Source organism: Protopterus annectens, chromosome 15.part0 (genome assembly GCF_019279795.1).
Source record: "Protopterus annectens isolate FY-2018-M chromosome 15.part0, PAN1.0, whole genome shotgun sequence".
NCBI lineage: Eukaryota > Metazoa > Chordata > Ceratodontiformes > Protopteridae > Protopterus > Protopterus annectens.
The window spans coordinates 527,774,519-527,789,483 of record NC_056749.1 but is presented as its reverse complement, the minus strand read 5'-3'; the positions used below and the strand labels follow the sequence as shown (position 1 = coordinate 527,789,483).

Sequence of the window (14,965 nt, the reverse complement as noted above, 5' to 3'; positions counted from 1 at the left end):
AATAAGTACGACTGTTTATAGATATATTTGGGCAGTGTGCAAAACACTCAACAGGTAGACCTTTGGTGAACTGCACACGACTGGTAGTCACTAATAAACATTTGGGCACATCAGTATACTTAACTCTGATGCATTTAGCCTTCCCAGTTTCATGCGTCATCATGTGCCACCTACTTATCTTCAATTTGTTTGATACAGTTAAGCAGGACAATTACAAAACCCTCTTCAAACAGCACTCTAAAACATCTAAAGCAGTACTTCACACTGACAGATTTTACGACAGTCTGTCGTGCGATATACCGTACACGTACACTTAAGCTTTTGAGAGCAAGCTGAGTGAACTCGTGTGCTGTTGAGTAAAGGCTGCAGTGGATTTTTTCACGTTGTACTGCTTTTAGTCTGTTATTTCCTGGTCATTAGACATGTTTAAAAAGTAAGTCTGCAGTTTGGAGTGTGATATGTTAGTATGTGTTGATATTCGCAAGATACACTGTTTTGCGTTTTTGAGTGATTTAGTAGCTTCCAGAAATTGTTGCAGTTTGTAGTTTTAATGAGACATGCATTGTGATGATTTAAAACGCAAATATCCTGCGATTTGTAGTATTGTTTTGTATTATGATTAGTCAGCATTTCAGTGGAATGCCATTTGAAGAGGTAGCGATAGTATGATTCGGTGTATGTTAAATTTAGAATATTTCTATTAAAGATTAATTTTGGCTGGCTAAATCGTTAGTTGATGGTTTCTCTACTTTATTCATTGAAAAAAAGCTACATTTTACACCCCTTTTATTTAAGTAGCTGACTACTGTGTTGCATTATCTTCTTAATTTTCCGATATCTGATAGTATTCCGAACTTTTATGTTTGCTTTGTGGAAGGGTCAGTGCATTAGTAGCATCAGCTTAAGTTTGTGTTGTAAAATGTAAGACTAAACTGGCCTTTGGTTGTTCTACTGTAAAATGTGGTGCAGTGCCATATTAGGTGTTGACCTCTATCTGATACTATGGCGAGTGCCTTTAGTCTGTAATAAAATATATTTAAAAAGTGCTCGGGAAGACATTTTCATTTTCAAGTTAAAAAACCTACAATCTTATTTTAGTGCTTTAATTACTACATAAGCACAGTCAGTACCGTTTGACTTTATATGACAGGTGGTTGGATATGGCAATTGGAATTGGGAAATCAAAGTGCTATTCAGAAGTAATATTTCACTAAGTCTTAGAAATCTTAGTATCCAAGAGTGCCTTCCTTTAGAAAACCTCTAGCAACAATCGCTGCAATTCTGTTTTGGGTTTTCATTTTGCTCTGCCAAAAATGTGCTTGTGTTAACTGTCAGCCTGGCAGTACTTTTTGTTCATGCACTTAATAGGGAACTACAAGTGTTGTACATTGGGGTCATGCAGAAGTAGTCATCAACTTTGAGCATCAGGGCCAGCTGACACTGAGGAACAACTAAGTGATTCTCCTTGTCTTTGATGTTTTAATGTGTTCTTAATGTTGTCATATCTTGTATTTGTTTTGTGCTGCAAAAAATAAGTTGGAGAATGTAGAACGGCAACAGTCATCCCTCTGTACAAAGGTGGGTCATTTACTGGGTCATTTACAGACCCTAGAAACTACAGACCCACAAGTCTCACTAGTCTTTATATAAAGCCATGGAAAGAATTGTCATGGAGATGCTCAATAGATATGTAGTAAATCTCCAGACACTGGACCCAACCCAGTTTGGTTTCATCGAGGGCAGATCATGCCTATTCAACCTGGTGGACTTGTTTGAGAAGGTAACCAAAGCATTGGATGAGGGAAAAATGGTTTACACTGCCTACCTTGACTTGGCCAAGGCATTTTACACGATACCCCACTTGGGCATTGTTGACAGACTCAAGAGGTTGGGTACAAACTCGTACATCACCTGGTAGATAGCCAACTGGTTCACAGACAGGACCCAGGAAGTTAGAATTGGGAGTTCACCTACACAAAGAAGCTAGTTACAAGTGGAGTCCCTCAGGGATCAGTCCTCGGACTGCTCTTTTTTGGCATTTACTTCTCAGAAGGCAAGGCCAATGTCAGCAGTCTCTCTGGCTGACTAAATTTGCTGATGATTGCACATTAGGAGCTGTCATGGAATCCCACACTGACACAGATGTTCTCCAGAAGCGGCTGACACAGACAAACAACTGGTGTCAGTGCCATGGACTAAAACTAAATGCCAAAAAATGCATAATAGTATCCTGTGGGAAGTCATCCATCCCAGCTAACTGTCATATTGACAACACACCCTTTAGAGTTGACCCAGTAGTCAGGGAATTAAACACACACAGTAATCTAGCTTTTGACCATCACATGCCTACAGTAGTGGGGAAATCATTCTATGTTGTGCAACTTATAAACAAAGGTGTGGCATCTGAGTCCAAGGAAGTCATTGTTCCATTGTATTTGGCATTTATTAGACCTATCCTGGAGTACAGTGCTCCCTTGGTATGTACCTAACCAGGCATATCCAACAACTGGAATGTCCACAGCAGTTCCTCACTAAAAGAATGTCAGGCGTAAGTAAAATGTTCTGTGCAGACTGTGTCAAGGCCGTATCCCTGTATTCTGTCTCCTACAAGCTTTTGAGGGGAAACCTATGCCTGGCATACAGGGCATTGTCAGACCCCACTCTGCTGGACCTCCTGCATATCCACAAAACAAACAGCACCAGAATTACCTGTTCTAAAGACTTAAACCTTGCCTGTGATATAAATAGGACCTGCTGGAGAGACGGGTATGTATCCCAGAGACTACCCCACTCTATGGAATAGGCTCCTCATCCATGTGAAGCAAAGTTTCTCCCTAACCTAATTTAAATGCAGCTTGGACAGTTGGATGGGGAACCAGAAATTCATCCCCAATTTGGCACCTATGTCTCTAATGGACACAGCCAACCTGTAAGTGGTTCATCTCCCATGCCTCTGCTTACACTTATCAATGGTATCAGACCTTGTCAGCGATTTGGGATGCATGGCTAGGCTTAAAAAGTCCCTTGTGGTAGTTACCCTAGTAAACACCTGTGAAAATTTATAACCTCTACAGATGAAGTTAGATTCGAGTAACATCCTGTAAAACTAAGTTGTGCTGTTCTGAATGTTTATTTTACATTTGTTGACTAGGGAATTCTGGCTGAGCACAAAAGCCTCTTTCCAGCAGAGGCACGGGAAGAAAACCTCCAGAACATGCAGTACAAACTAAATCTTTTAAATTGTATGATATCAACAGTGTTAGGCAGAATGCAATTAAAATAAATTTTATAATATCAAAATAGATAAGTTAGCAATTATATCTGCAGCAATAAGGCTTTTTATACTAAATTATAATCTGTGTAGATACAGTTAAAAAACTATGCAGTAGGATAGATGTCACAATACATAGTACTAAGTTATTAAGTAATTTATAAAGGGTGGAAAGCAAAACATTGATTTAATTATTGAGATATAAATGAAATGAGTGGTAAGAGTTAAGAAAGGTATAAATAGAAGGTTTGGTGGGTGACGATAGAATGATAGTTGGTAACAGTGTAGAGAAGAGTAGAGTTACTGTAGAAGAGGAGGAAGAAAAGGAAACCTTTTCTTTCTCCTTTTTACTCCACCACCAACTACTGCTGTGTTTTGTAGGGATCGATGTGCACCATTTTCTTTTTTTACTCCAATAATTTTTTTTTTATTTTGAACAAATAACATAATAAATTCTTGTTTACATTGTATATAACAGATTAACTATATACAATATTTACATTTAGCCTGACGCAAGTAGATTAAGATGGGAGCAGGCTTAAAATACAGACATTGAATCATAGTATAAAGTATATGTATTAACTGGAAGAGTCTGATTCCAGTTGCAGTGTCTATCAAAGATAAAACTTTCCTCCATGGATTATTGACTAATTGCTTAGGATTACCCCCCCCCCCACACCCTAAAGGGCCCATATCTATACAGGAAGAATGCAGAGTCCCTGTAATCACAACTACGCAGGTAAAAGCTGCACTCTCTAAAGCAAAAAACACAGCATCCATGGGACTGGACAACATCCCAGGCTGCGTTTTACATGAACTTCAGAACAAATTGGCTCCCCACCTAAGAACCATGTTCAATCATAGCCTCATGTCAGGCTTTGTGCCCACTGAATGGCGCACAGCAGCAGTTACCCAGTCCACAAAGGAGGAGCCACCACTGATCCCGGGAACTATCTCCCTATTAGCCTGGTCTGTAAGGCCATGGAACGTATCATCATGGAACTCATAAACAAAGACATTGGTAACCTCCAAACTCTGGATCCCACCCAGTTCGGGTTTGTGAAAGGCAGATCATGCCTTCTGAAATTGATCGACTTTGAGGCAGTCACCAAAGCCGTAGACGAGGGTAAGGTGGTTCACACAGTCTATCTTGACCTCGCCAAAGCTTTCGACACCATCCCCCCATTCTGGAATTATAGCTAAACTCACTAAACTAGGTATAAATCCCTAAGTCACAAGATGGGTTGCCAACTGGCTCACTGACAGAACCCACACTGTAAAAGTTGCAGACTCCACATCTAACTTCAAACCAGTGACAAGTGGAGTACCACAGGGTTCAGTCCTGGGACCTCTCCTGTTTGGTATCTACTTCTCTGAAGTACAGGCTAACACAGAAGGCCTTTGACTAGCGAAGTTTGCAGATGACTGCAAACTAGGAGCCATAGTCGAGTCCCCAAACGATGTGGACATCCTACAGAAAGGCCTCACTGAGACAGATGCCTGGTGTCAGAGCCATGGCCTCAAGCTCAATGCCAAAAAGTGCATTGTCATCACCTTTGGTAAAAACTCTGTACCCATGAGCTACCATATAGGTGGCAGTCTACTTAATGCCAAATGTAAGATAAGAGACCTTGGGACCCAGGTGGACAGTAGTTTCTCTTTTGATAATCACATCGACACAGTAGACAGGAAATCCTTCTACGTGGCATACATCATCACAAAAGGGTTTTCATCCAGGAAAAAAGAGGTCATTGTTCCCCCTCTACTCGACACTCATTGTACCCATTATAGAGTACAATGCCCCTTTTGGAATGTACCTCACAAGACATCTGCAGCAGCTGGAAAGGCCACAGAAGTACCTCACAAAGAGGATTACTGTCCTCAAACAGATGCCCTACACTAACCGTCTCAAAATATTCCAGCTTTACTCAGCAGCATATCGCGTACTCTGAGGTAATCTCTGCCTAACATATAAAGCTATGTCAAACCCAAAGTTGTTGAACATGTTACACCTAAAGAAATCCCAGTCCATCTGAGCTACACGCTCTAGGGACCTAAACCTTGTCACCACAATAAACCGGACATGCTGGAGGGATAGATTCCTGTCCCAGAGACTTCCCATACTCTGGGACAAGCTACCCATCTATGTCAGGCAAAGTTCATTAGTACTCTTCAAGAAAAATCTTGACGAGTGGATGGGAAATGGGAAATACACCCCGGGGATCACTTCTGTGGCTCTGCTCGACAGGGGCACAGGAAATATCTTTCTTGGGTGGCGTAAGCCAGGGAACCTTGTTGATAGCCTAGTATCTACCTATAAGTTTTTAGTAGTTTGATTTTAATCTCCATTAGTGCTGTTTTTTCAGTAAGCATAGAAAATCATCCATGGTAGGCACTATATTGGAAGAAATAAGACCAGTATCTTACTTTCAGTTAAGCTAACATCTTGCTCACAATATCGGAGAGTACTTAATAGGCAATATCTGCATAGATCCTTTCTAACGCCTGATAAAATCTCAAAAATCAATGTTTCTAGTAATGGACTATGTCGGAGATGTTAAAGTTCATTTAATACAGATAGATCCTCATATTTTTTTTTACTGTATTCCAATTAAAAATATTGGAACAAAATTAATAATTTCCAGCAAGTATTGTATTCATATTCATTTGTTCTGACTAAAGCTTTAATATTACTGAACGTAAATGAAAGTTCTCAAATGAACAAAAAAGATTTGTACTGATTATGGATCATACTGGCAATAGGTAGAAAATAACTAAAGTGAACCATTTTCTTGCTACTTAATTTGCTCTATCAGATAACAGCTAATGAGTCACCAAGAACATGAATTATCCTGATTTTTATCCACAAAGCGATGTAGCCCTGAAGTCACTTTGCCCTTTAGAGTGGCAGCTTGTAAGTGATGAATAGTAAAACCGAAAGTCGTCTCTTTGTTTTCATTGTGTTTAAAACAGAATATGAACCAGTTGAGGAGATCCTTTTGAGTCTGTAATACTTTATCAAAATGGCTAGTAGCTAATTTGTCATGTTCCACTGTTTCAGAAGCTGGAGGCCAATTCTGCAACATCAGCATGGTACTTTTGGTAAGGTAGCTAGAAGTTATTGTTATAATCCAGTCAGAAGTCTTATTTTTCCCCTCTGTGATGGATAATACAGCAAGGCTTAACTTGTATTTCCTCAGGAAGTGGTGTTCTGTAAGTCCCGGATAGTTGTGTGTTGGAATTTATTTTTCATTTTGTCATGACCACCCCCCCCGGGTGATTTTCAGAGTCATGGGGAAAGACTTATCAACAGACTTGCACTCATGAGCCCTTAGCCCTGGTTACAAAAAGGTGAAGTTAATAAATGTGATGGGACACCCCCTTGATTTATATCTGTAGTGTTGTTAACCTCCACTTCCACTATGAGTCATTGAAGTGTCACCTGCTTTGGATTAGAATTCCTGAACTTGACTTTATGGAGATCCAGTGAACTACCTTGTTTCTGATAAGGTGGACGTTAGTTTGTTTCAAGGCCCTAGGGACCATCTTCTTCAAGTGGAGCCATTTTATGTTGGGGAGTGTAGAGTGCAAAGATGTTGTGTTTTTCCTTCAGGGGGTGGTGGGAACCTCTTAAAATAAAAATATGAATATTACTTAAATAATTTTAAGACTGGTTAGGTTCATACATATCAACTGTCTAGATTTTTGAATCACACTTTTGGTCAGTTTCTCATAACAATTAGTGGTTATCTGGCGAATCACTTAGGATTAAAGTCAATAAATGACATATGCTTGAGTTTCAGACTTCGTATACGTTTGCAAATTCATGGTATCATGTTGTTTTTAGCAATGTTCTATGTTGATAAGAGCAATATTTAAAATCTGTTCCTATTTTGGGGCCATTGTCCCCTATTAGTCTTTGTAGGGTGGCCACGGTGGTGCAGCGGTTAGCATTGCCGCCTCACAGGAAGAGGTTCTCCGGTTCGATCCTCGGCTGGGGTGCCTTCTGTGCGGAGTCTACATGTCCTCCCCTATGGTCGCATGAGTTTCCTCCGGGTGCTCCGGTTTCCTCCGACATCCCAAAGACATGCTGTAGGTGGATTGGACACTCTAAATTGGCCCTAGGCGTGAGTGTGCACGTGCATGCGTGTGTGTGTGTGCCTTCTGTGGAAGGTTGGGCACCGGGCTGGCAACTTGACACCGTAAAACTCCACTGCCAATCATGAGCGGACAGGTGATCCGCTGTGGCATCCCCTAACCGGGTAAAGCCGAAAGAAGATGAAGTCCCCTATTAGTCTGGAACCTATTTCCTGCTGAACTCGCCACTGACTCCTCCTTATCCCAATTCAAAAAAATCCCATAGGAAATTCCTAAAAATGCAGTGGCTTTGTCCCTGTACAAACCCTGACTAACCTCCACTCAAACATAATTCATAATTGAGAACCTCATTATAAGAATAAAACTCTGACTGCCTGTTTAAAATTCTGTGTATCGCCCACCTACTGGAAAGATTTAAAGTTAACACTATGCCATGTATGATAACCACCTTAATATATGTGTTTTCCTTTTTCAGATGAAATTTAACTATTTCTTTCTCAGCTACTTGCTTCCAACCTTTGCTGTGTGTATGTGAGAAAAACATGCACCTGTGTGTACTTATCGTTAAACAAATCTCAGTTTTGCGATTACTCACTAATGATTTCACTGTATTTACACTTGTTTTTGTACATTTGGAGCTTCTCCCCGGGCCTGTACTGAAAATGGACCTGTATCCAGTCCGACTTTCCCGGTTAACAAATGTAAAATAAAATAAAAATAAATTTGTCCAGATTTCTTGTCCTAAGAGGTTGAGAGGTATGACTTAGGTTGTGTATTCTGTTGTATATTAAGACAGGGTTATACTAATGGCATTCTTGCTAGCGTATTTGTGCAACCACTGGCATACTCAGTCTCTGACAAGCTGTTCAAAATTTTGTTAAGTCAGAGTCCATTTGCTCAGTAAATTTCCACACCATTGTGAATTAGAATGCTTGGCTGTTGGTACTAAACTTCACTGTGATTGTTCAAGTCGTGGTTCAGCTGAGCTGCATTTATTTTATTTAACAAATTGTTAGGCTGACATTAAATGTTGTTTTTCTGTAATGACTTGGGCAAATTAAAGGCAGCAAGTCCATACAAACTGCCTTATAGCTGTTTCTTTTAATTTTTATATTTTGGTTTTCCCATACTCAACTCAAACTCCTGGTGTTCATCCACTGTCTTATTTATGCTCAATAAGGCTCTGTGACAGATGCCATCTCCTGTTTTGTGTTTTAATTATATTTCGCCTCTCATTGCTAACTGTACTCTTATTGTCTGCCTGCTAAACATTTGGTTTCTTTTTACAGAAAGGCTGTGGATTATTGTAAAAGTATATGCTCTTTCCTCGTGCATAAACTGAAGCTGTTCGTTACTCTGATTCCTCCCCCCCATCCCTTGCTTGACCCTCTGGCACGTGGGATGCATATAAAACCCTAGTTATCAGTGGCATACATAGAAACCTTTTCTGTTTCATCATCCAACTGTCTGTCTTGTTCTAGTTGGCTGTTTCCTGGCACCAACTGTACTGTCACCTTTATTAAATTATCACTTAAGACGTAGGCACACATTATGTTTTTGTTTTCTTTTCTAATGATATATTTTTTTATTTAGATATATTATGCATTACATGTTTTTTTCTTTGTAACGGTTGTCACTCAGTCAAACGTTACATAAACTGCTCTGTTCCTACCTTCTCCTTATACCTCACTCTTCCTCCTCAGTGTTCTTTTTGCATGTATTGTTCCCACAGTTCCCATTTTCCATGTAATTTGTGCCTACCCTTTTTTTAAAGATCCCACTTCCAGTTCTTTCATCTCTGTTACTATGTTCACTACTTCTAATGTGGTTAGTTTTAGGCTTTTGATTTCCATTTTCTAGTAATTGCTTTTTGGAGGCCACCAGAATTAAATTCAGAAAGGCCTTACTGTGTCTAGGCAATTCAGATCCTATATTGAAACTCGGAAATTTCCTTAGTTACAACCAGTTTGCTCACCCAGTATTTCTGACAGAGTAGTGTGCAAGGAATTTTTAAAGTCGGCCAACTCATTACTCTCCCAAAAAATATGCGCCCAGGTACCCACACCTCCAATATTTGCAATCTACCCAAGGAAAACAAATCTTTGAAGTCTGCTTGGGGTATACAAATACCTATGCAAACACTTCTAAGCAACAATCCTAAAGCTTTTGGACTCTTGGCATATTTGGGAGCCATACATATATATTCTCCTTTTTGTTTCTTTGTGAATTGCGTATTTAATCTCTTCTCAATCCTTTCTAACCTCCTTTGATTCCTAGAGTTATCTTGCAATAATTTATATGGCCTAGTAATTATCCCTTTTTAACAGCTTCTGTTCTATGTTCAACTAAAAACTCTACCAGTGCTGGTCTTTAGTTTAGGTTCCCATGTTCCTTTCTCTTTGCCTGTACTCTGATACCAATCCTTGACGGGGAAGGCAGTCTCTAGCCCTCAGTTACAATGTGTTCTTGGCCTCTTCTCATTCTGTTATCTTTCCTTCTCTGGTTGTTTGCTCTCGGCACCTTGGTTCATTTGCCAGTGTTCTCTAGTAAATTCTAGCCCCTTTTTGCCTATTCTCTGTACCCCTAATTGCTGTCATCCCGATCAGCAAAATCTGCTTTCCCCATTCCCATGTTTTCTTAGTTCTTAGAATACTTTCTGCTACTTTATGAATATAATATTCTTTATGGCTATTGTAAGAATCTGTATCCAAAATCCTAGTCTCTCATTGTTTCTTGAGGTTCCCCTCTTTTCATCATCATCCCTTTCCATTTTGAATTATAGCTTTCTGCATGTGCTATGTGTAGAAGCTTTATAGCAATTTGTTCAGTTTCCTAAGTACATTGGGGCATTTAATGAGTTAGGTGCCGCAGTGTACTTGTATTACTTGCTTACCTTGTTTATTTGAACCATTTTAATAAAAGCTCTGTAAAAGTTATTACACTTAATTTATTTGGGCTGTGATTTATCCCTGAGTGACGTCAACTCAGGTCCATAGACTTTAGTGGACGCATCTTTACTGATGCGAGATGATGTGTCCATTAAAGTCTATGACTGCACTGCACTCTTTCCTTAAGTTAACATAATTGAGGTCAACGTTTACTGCTTAGCTGCAGTAACAAAATCATGAGGAAAGCAGTATTTTTAAAAATGGTTTATCAATAAAGGAGCAGCTGAAAACTATTGCTGGTGGAGCAAAATGTTATTTAGCACATCATTCACCATGTACTGTGGTGGCAAGGTACATTTATTTTTATGAACAAATCTCTTTAACTGTGTAACTCTGAAATTTTCCTTTTAAATCGGGTAATCCCACACCACCTTGTTCTATTGGAAGGATCAACTTATCCCACTTGACGTTTGCCCTCTTCCCTTCTCAGATAAAATCCTTCACCTCTTTATTAATTGTTATCCATGGCTTCTCCTCTGGTTGATTAAAAAAATGCCTGCATGAGTATAACACTAAAAGGACTAAAAACATTTTCACTACTTGTATCTTACTATCCATAAAAGGACTAAAAACATTTTCACTACTTGTATCTTATTATCCATATCCGTAAAACAGAGCTTCTAGTTTCTAAGTTTTTGTATTATCTTTTAAGTTTCTTCATACGTATCTGTAGTTGCCATAACAGAGTCCTTTTTAACCCAAAGTCCTAAGTACTTTTATTATGTCCCCATAAATATGGGTGTTGCTGAGCCAATCTCTGCATGGGTAGACAGTTTACAGCTATTGCCATTGTTTTATCTTCGTTAATTTCTTATCCCAAAAAGATTGAAACTGTTTGAGTATGTTCCACAACACTGAAATGTCCTTTCCTGGTTTTATCAGGTACAAAATAATATCTGTAAATAAAGCCATTTTTCTTGATTTCCCATACCAATTATATCCTTGAATTTCCTAGTCTGTTTTCTTTGCCTGTGGTTCTAAATACTACATGGATGTTAAAAGGGAAGGAGGACACACCTGCCTGGTTCCTCTGTTCAAACAAAACTTATCAGAGAGGAAACTCCTTCATTAATTTTTACCTCCAATCCCTCCTATGTTTCTCTTATTATTATTATTGTGTCAGGAAATGCAAATGTTTCCATTGCCCTACTCATAACATCCCAATTTACTCTGTAGAATGTTTTCTTTGCATCAAGTGTCAAATTTAACATTTTGGCAGAAAACTATACCATTAGTTTTTTTGTTTGCCAAACTGTTAATTTAACAGTTTGGCAATTGCATCACTAATTTACAGTTTTTTATCCTGAGCTAATGCAGCATAATTAGAGCTGGAACCCAGAGTGACGTAACTGCCCCCTGCCCTCCCTTGAATATTGATACCGAAAACATGGCTTACTACATTTAGTCTTTCGCATTTGGAAGCAATATTTAAAATTTTTTTTTTTACGCATGGGTGTGAACCAGCCTTTGTGTTTTTTAATATGAAAACCAAAGGTCATTTGCCATTATTAGACATGATCTTAAATCATTGTCTGTATGAGAACAAAATTTATTATTTGGATATACTTTAATTAGATATCTAATTTCTATCAATTTGGCTAACTCTGCAAATTTACCTTGAAGGCAGCTTAAGCTTTGTAACTTGGGTTTTATTTACTGCTGCTACTTCTGTTTTAGGTTTGCAGTGTAATTTCTTGGTCTGTTAACAATAATTTTGTTTAGTTAGCTCATAAGATCCCCTAGCCTTGCTTAATTTTGTCATTCCCATTTTAGACTCCTGTGTTTCACTTTATTATGTGATAATGTTGCATAAGAATCATTCATATGTGCCGAAATTGTAAATATTTGTCTTGTAAATTAAAAATAGTTTGTCTTGTGTATTTTTCTCACACATGCCTGCATACACTCACACAAACATTGCAAAAGGGTTACCTGTGTATTATGATGGGATGTGATAAGAGTTGGTCCATCCCTGGTAGGACTAAGACCAAAAGTATAAGGACCTCTTGGCAATCCTGCCTTTTCCAGGCTGTTAATTACTGATCCCCATCAACCATAAATCATTGTACTGCTTGCAGATGTTTCATCCTCATTACTGCCAATGAGACTGGGTGATCATCTGTATATCCTAATGCTGTAGTTTTTTTAATAAATCCCCTTTTAAAACTTGTAAAAGGTTGAAAAGTATTTTATGCCAGTTGTCTGTTTTCTGCTGTTTTGTGTCCTGTGTTATTCTGACTATGTATGTTTGCTGTTTTTAAATATTTCTTTCAGAATTATATATTGTTTGTGCTTGGATGTAGGCCTGTTTTTTTGCCTTTACTGTTTTTGTATGGTCTTTGTAGTAAACTACTTTTAGCCTTTGTGAACGTTTTTCTTCACATTACTGTTAACCCTTCTATTTTGACAGTCACAGCTTAAAAAAAAAAAAAGGTTATGATCCTAAGAGTGGGAGACATCCTGTTGTTATGCCACTGTTCTGTTTACATTATTGTAGAATATATATAGTGGAAACATTTTCTGTATTTTTAAAGTGGTGTGGGTAGTTCAATCAGACATGCTTGTTATATTTATCAACCTCAAAAAAATAATATGTTGTATATGGATGACCTGCTTTTTTAAATCTTGTAACGTTGGATTTCACATTCGTGGCTGTGGGGGAGTTAAGTGTGATAGAAACAGACTGAAAGATTCATTGTAAAGGTGCAGTCTTCACTTCTGCGATTCCTGTCTGCTGGGAGCCTGATGTCTGGCTAGACAGCCAGAGCTTGACCTTTCCTAACTGACCTCAGTTGACTTCCTCCCACTCAGATGCAAGGACATTGAATGTATAAGAACGCTGTAAGTCAACACAGTCTTCAGGTGTTTCTTGCTGCAGTTTAAGTTGTTGTTAGCCTGCACCACAGGGGAATCCCTTTTTATTTATTTATTTATATATTTTTGCTTACATTTGATTTTGCTAAATGTCTGGTAAGTGACAGTAAAAGTCAAATAAAATGTGAATAATTCTTTGGAACGTGGAAAGCAAATAAGCAAATTGTACACAGAAATGTCCATTTGTAATGTGTTTTGTCTAGGGCTGGAACATGATATATATTGTTAGCAGTGCACCAAATCCACCCAGAAAACTACATGTATACTGTGTTAAATTCGGATTCACTATACAATCTCGAAATACTGAAATGTCGAATTTCAGTATTTCGAGACTAAATAGTCGAAAAACCACATACACGAAAACCTGCAATCACGAATACTACAATCCCAACCATTCTCTCTCTCTGTCTGTCTCTCTGTCTCTCACACACGCACCTCTCTCACACACACCTAACTAAACAAACATAACAATACACACAAATACACTTAATCTACCCCTCCCACTTATATATTCTAACTCTGAGGTCGCACTAAACACACAAACGCCACCACTCACACACACTAAAATCCCTACCCATTATCCTCAAACACACAACACTTACCTGAAACCCCAGATAAATCCACAAACCGCACCACACGTTACGAACACGACACCATGATAGCGGCGGATTCAACATTTGCGGATTTGGCATAGTGTAGTTTTGGTTAACTGCACTTTCCACTATTTGGTCTCGATGTACTGAATTTCGACATTTCAGTACGCCGAGATTGTCTAGTCTTCTTCTTTCGGCTTTTCCCGGTTAGGGGTCGCCACAGCGGATCACCGTCTGCTCATGATTAGCAGTGGAGCTTTACAGTGTCGAGTTGCCAGCCCAGCACCCAACCTTCCACAGAAGGCACACACATGCACACACTCTCACCTAGGACCAGTTTAGTGTGTCCAATCCACCTATAGCATGTCTTTGGGATGTGGGAGGAAACCGGAGCACCCGGAGGAAACCCACGTGACCACAGGGAGGACATGCAGACTCCGCACAGAAGGCACCCCAGCCGAGGATCGAACCAGAGAACCTCTTGCTGTGAGGTGGCAACGCTAACCACTGCATGACTGTGGCCGCCCGTCGAGATTGTCTAGTGTATCCGTTAAATTCACCAAAAGGACAGATTATCACAGTGTGAAATCTATTTGGGAATTCCTAGGCCAAAAGAAGAAGGTACATTCCTGGTACCATTCTACCATGGTCCTGGCCAAGACATTTACAGGCCTCTTCTTCAAACACAATCAGTTAAATGCCTCAAGGAAAAGAGTAGGGGAAACAAATGACATTTCATTTCTGGTTGGAAAGCTTGCCTAGGTCTTGTGACACTGAGAACATTATGACATATTTGTAGCCCCTGAGTTGTCTTTATCTGTGGTCTCTGGCATGACCCCTTTGGAGGCCACAGTACTGTCTGCTTTAGACATGTTCTACCAGATTGAAACTACCAAGCTCTCATGCTGCTTGGAGGCCTCTCTCGGGTCCACTTCAGCTGACAGCTGTACAATTATCTGAGAAGTTGAGGGCAGTCTCACCAGGTATTCATTTGAGAGATTTCTGACTTTATTGAGCTGTTTGGCACTTGATCATATCCAGGGGGCTCCAAGGCATAGTACCCTCATCATCAGAGATCTAAAGCACTGATGCACACACTAGCTTGCCTTGGCCGAGGTTGAGCCTTCACTTAGGCTTCATCTTAAGACCTTTTCCAGCTGGGTGAGGATTTCATCTGCTTT

The 14,965-nt window shown here is 39.4% G+C and overlaps 1 protein-coding gene across 1 annotated transcript in view; it reads left to right on the top strand.

The window, feature by feature from the left end:
* The first annotated feature begins 270 nt into the window (after window positions 1–270).
* Window positions 271–14,965, top strand: part of MCTS1 (MCTS1 re-initiation and release factor) — a 403,683-nt gene continuing 388,988 nt past the window's right edge. The window contains exon 1 of the mRNA XM_044057335.1: window positions 271–433. Coding sequence (XP_043913270.1) covers window positions 423–433 — 11 coding nt within the window. The 5' untranslated portion in view covers window positions 271–422. The remainder of the gene's footprint in view (window positions 434–14,965) is intronic.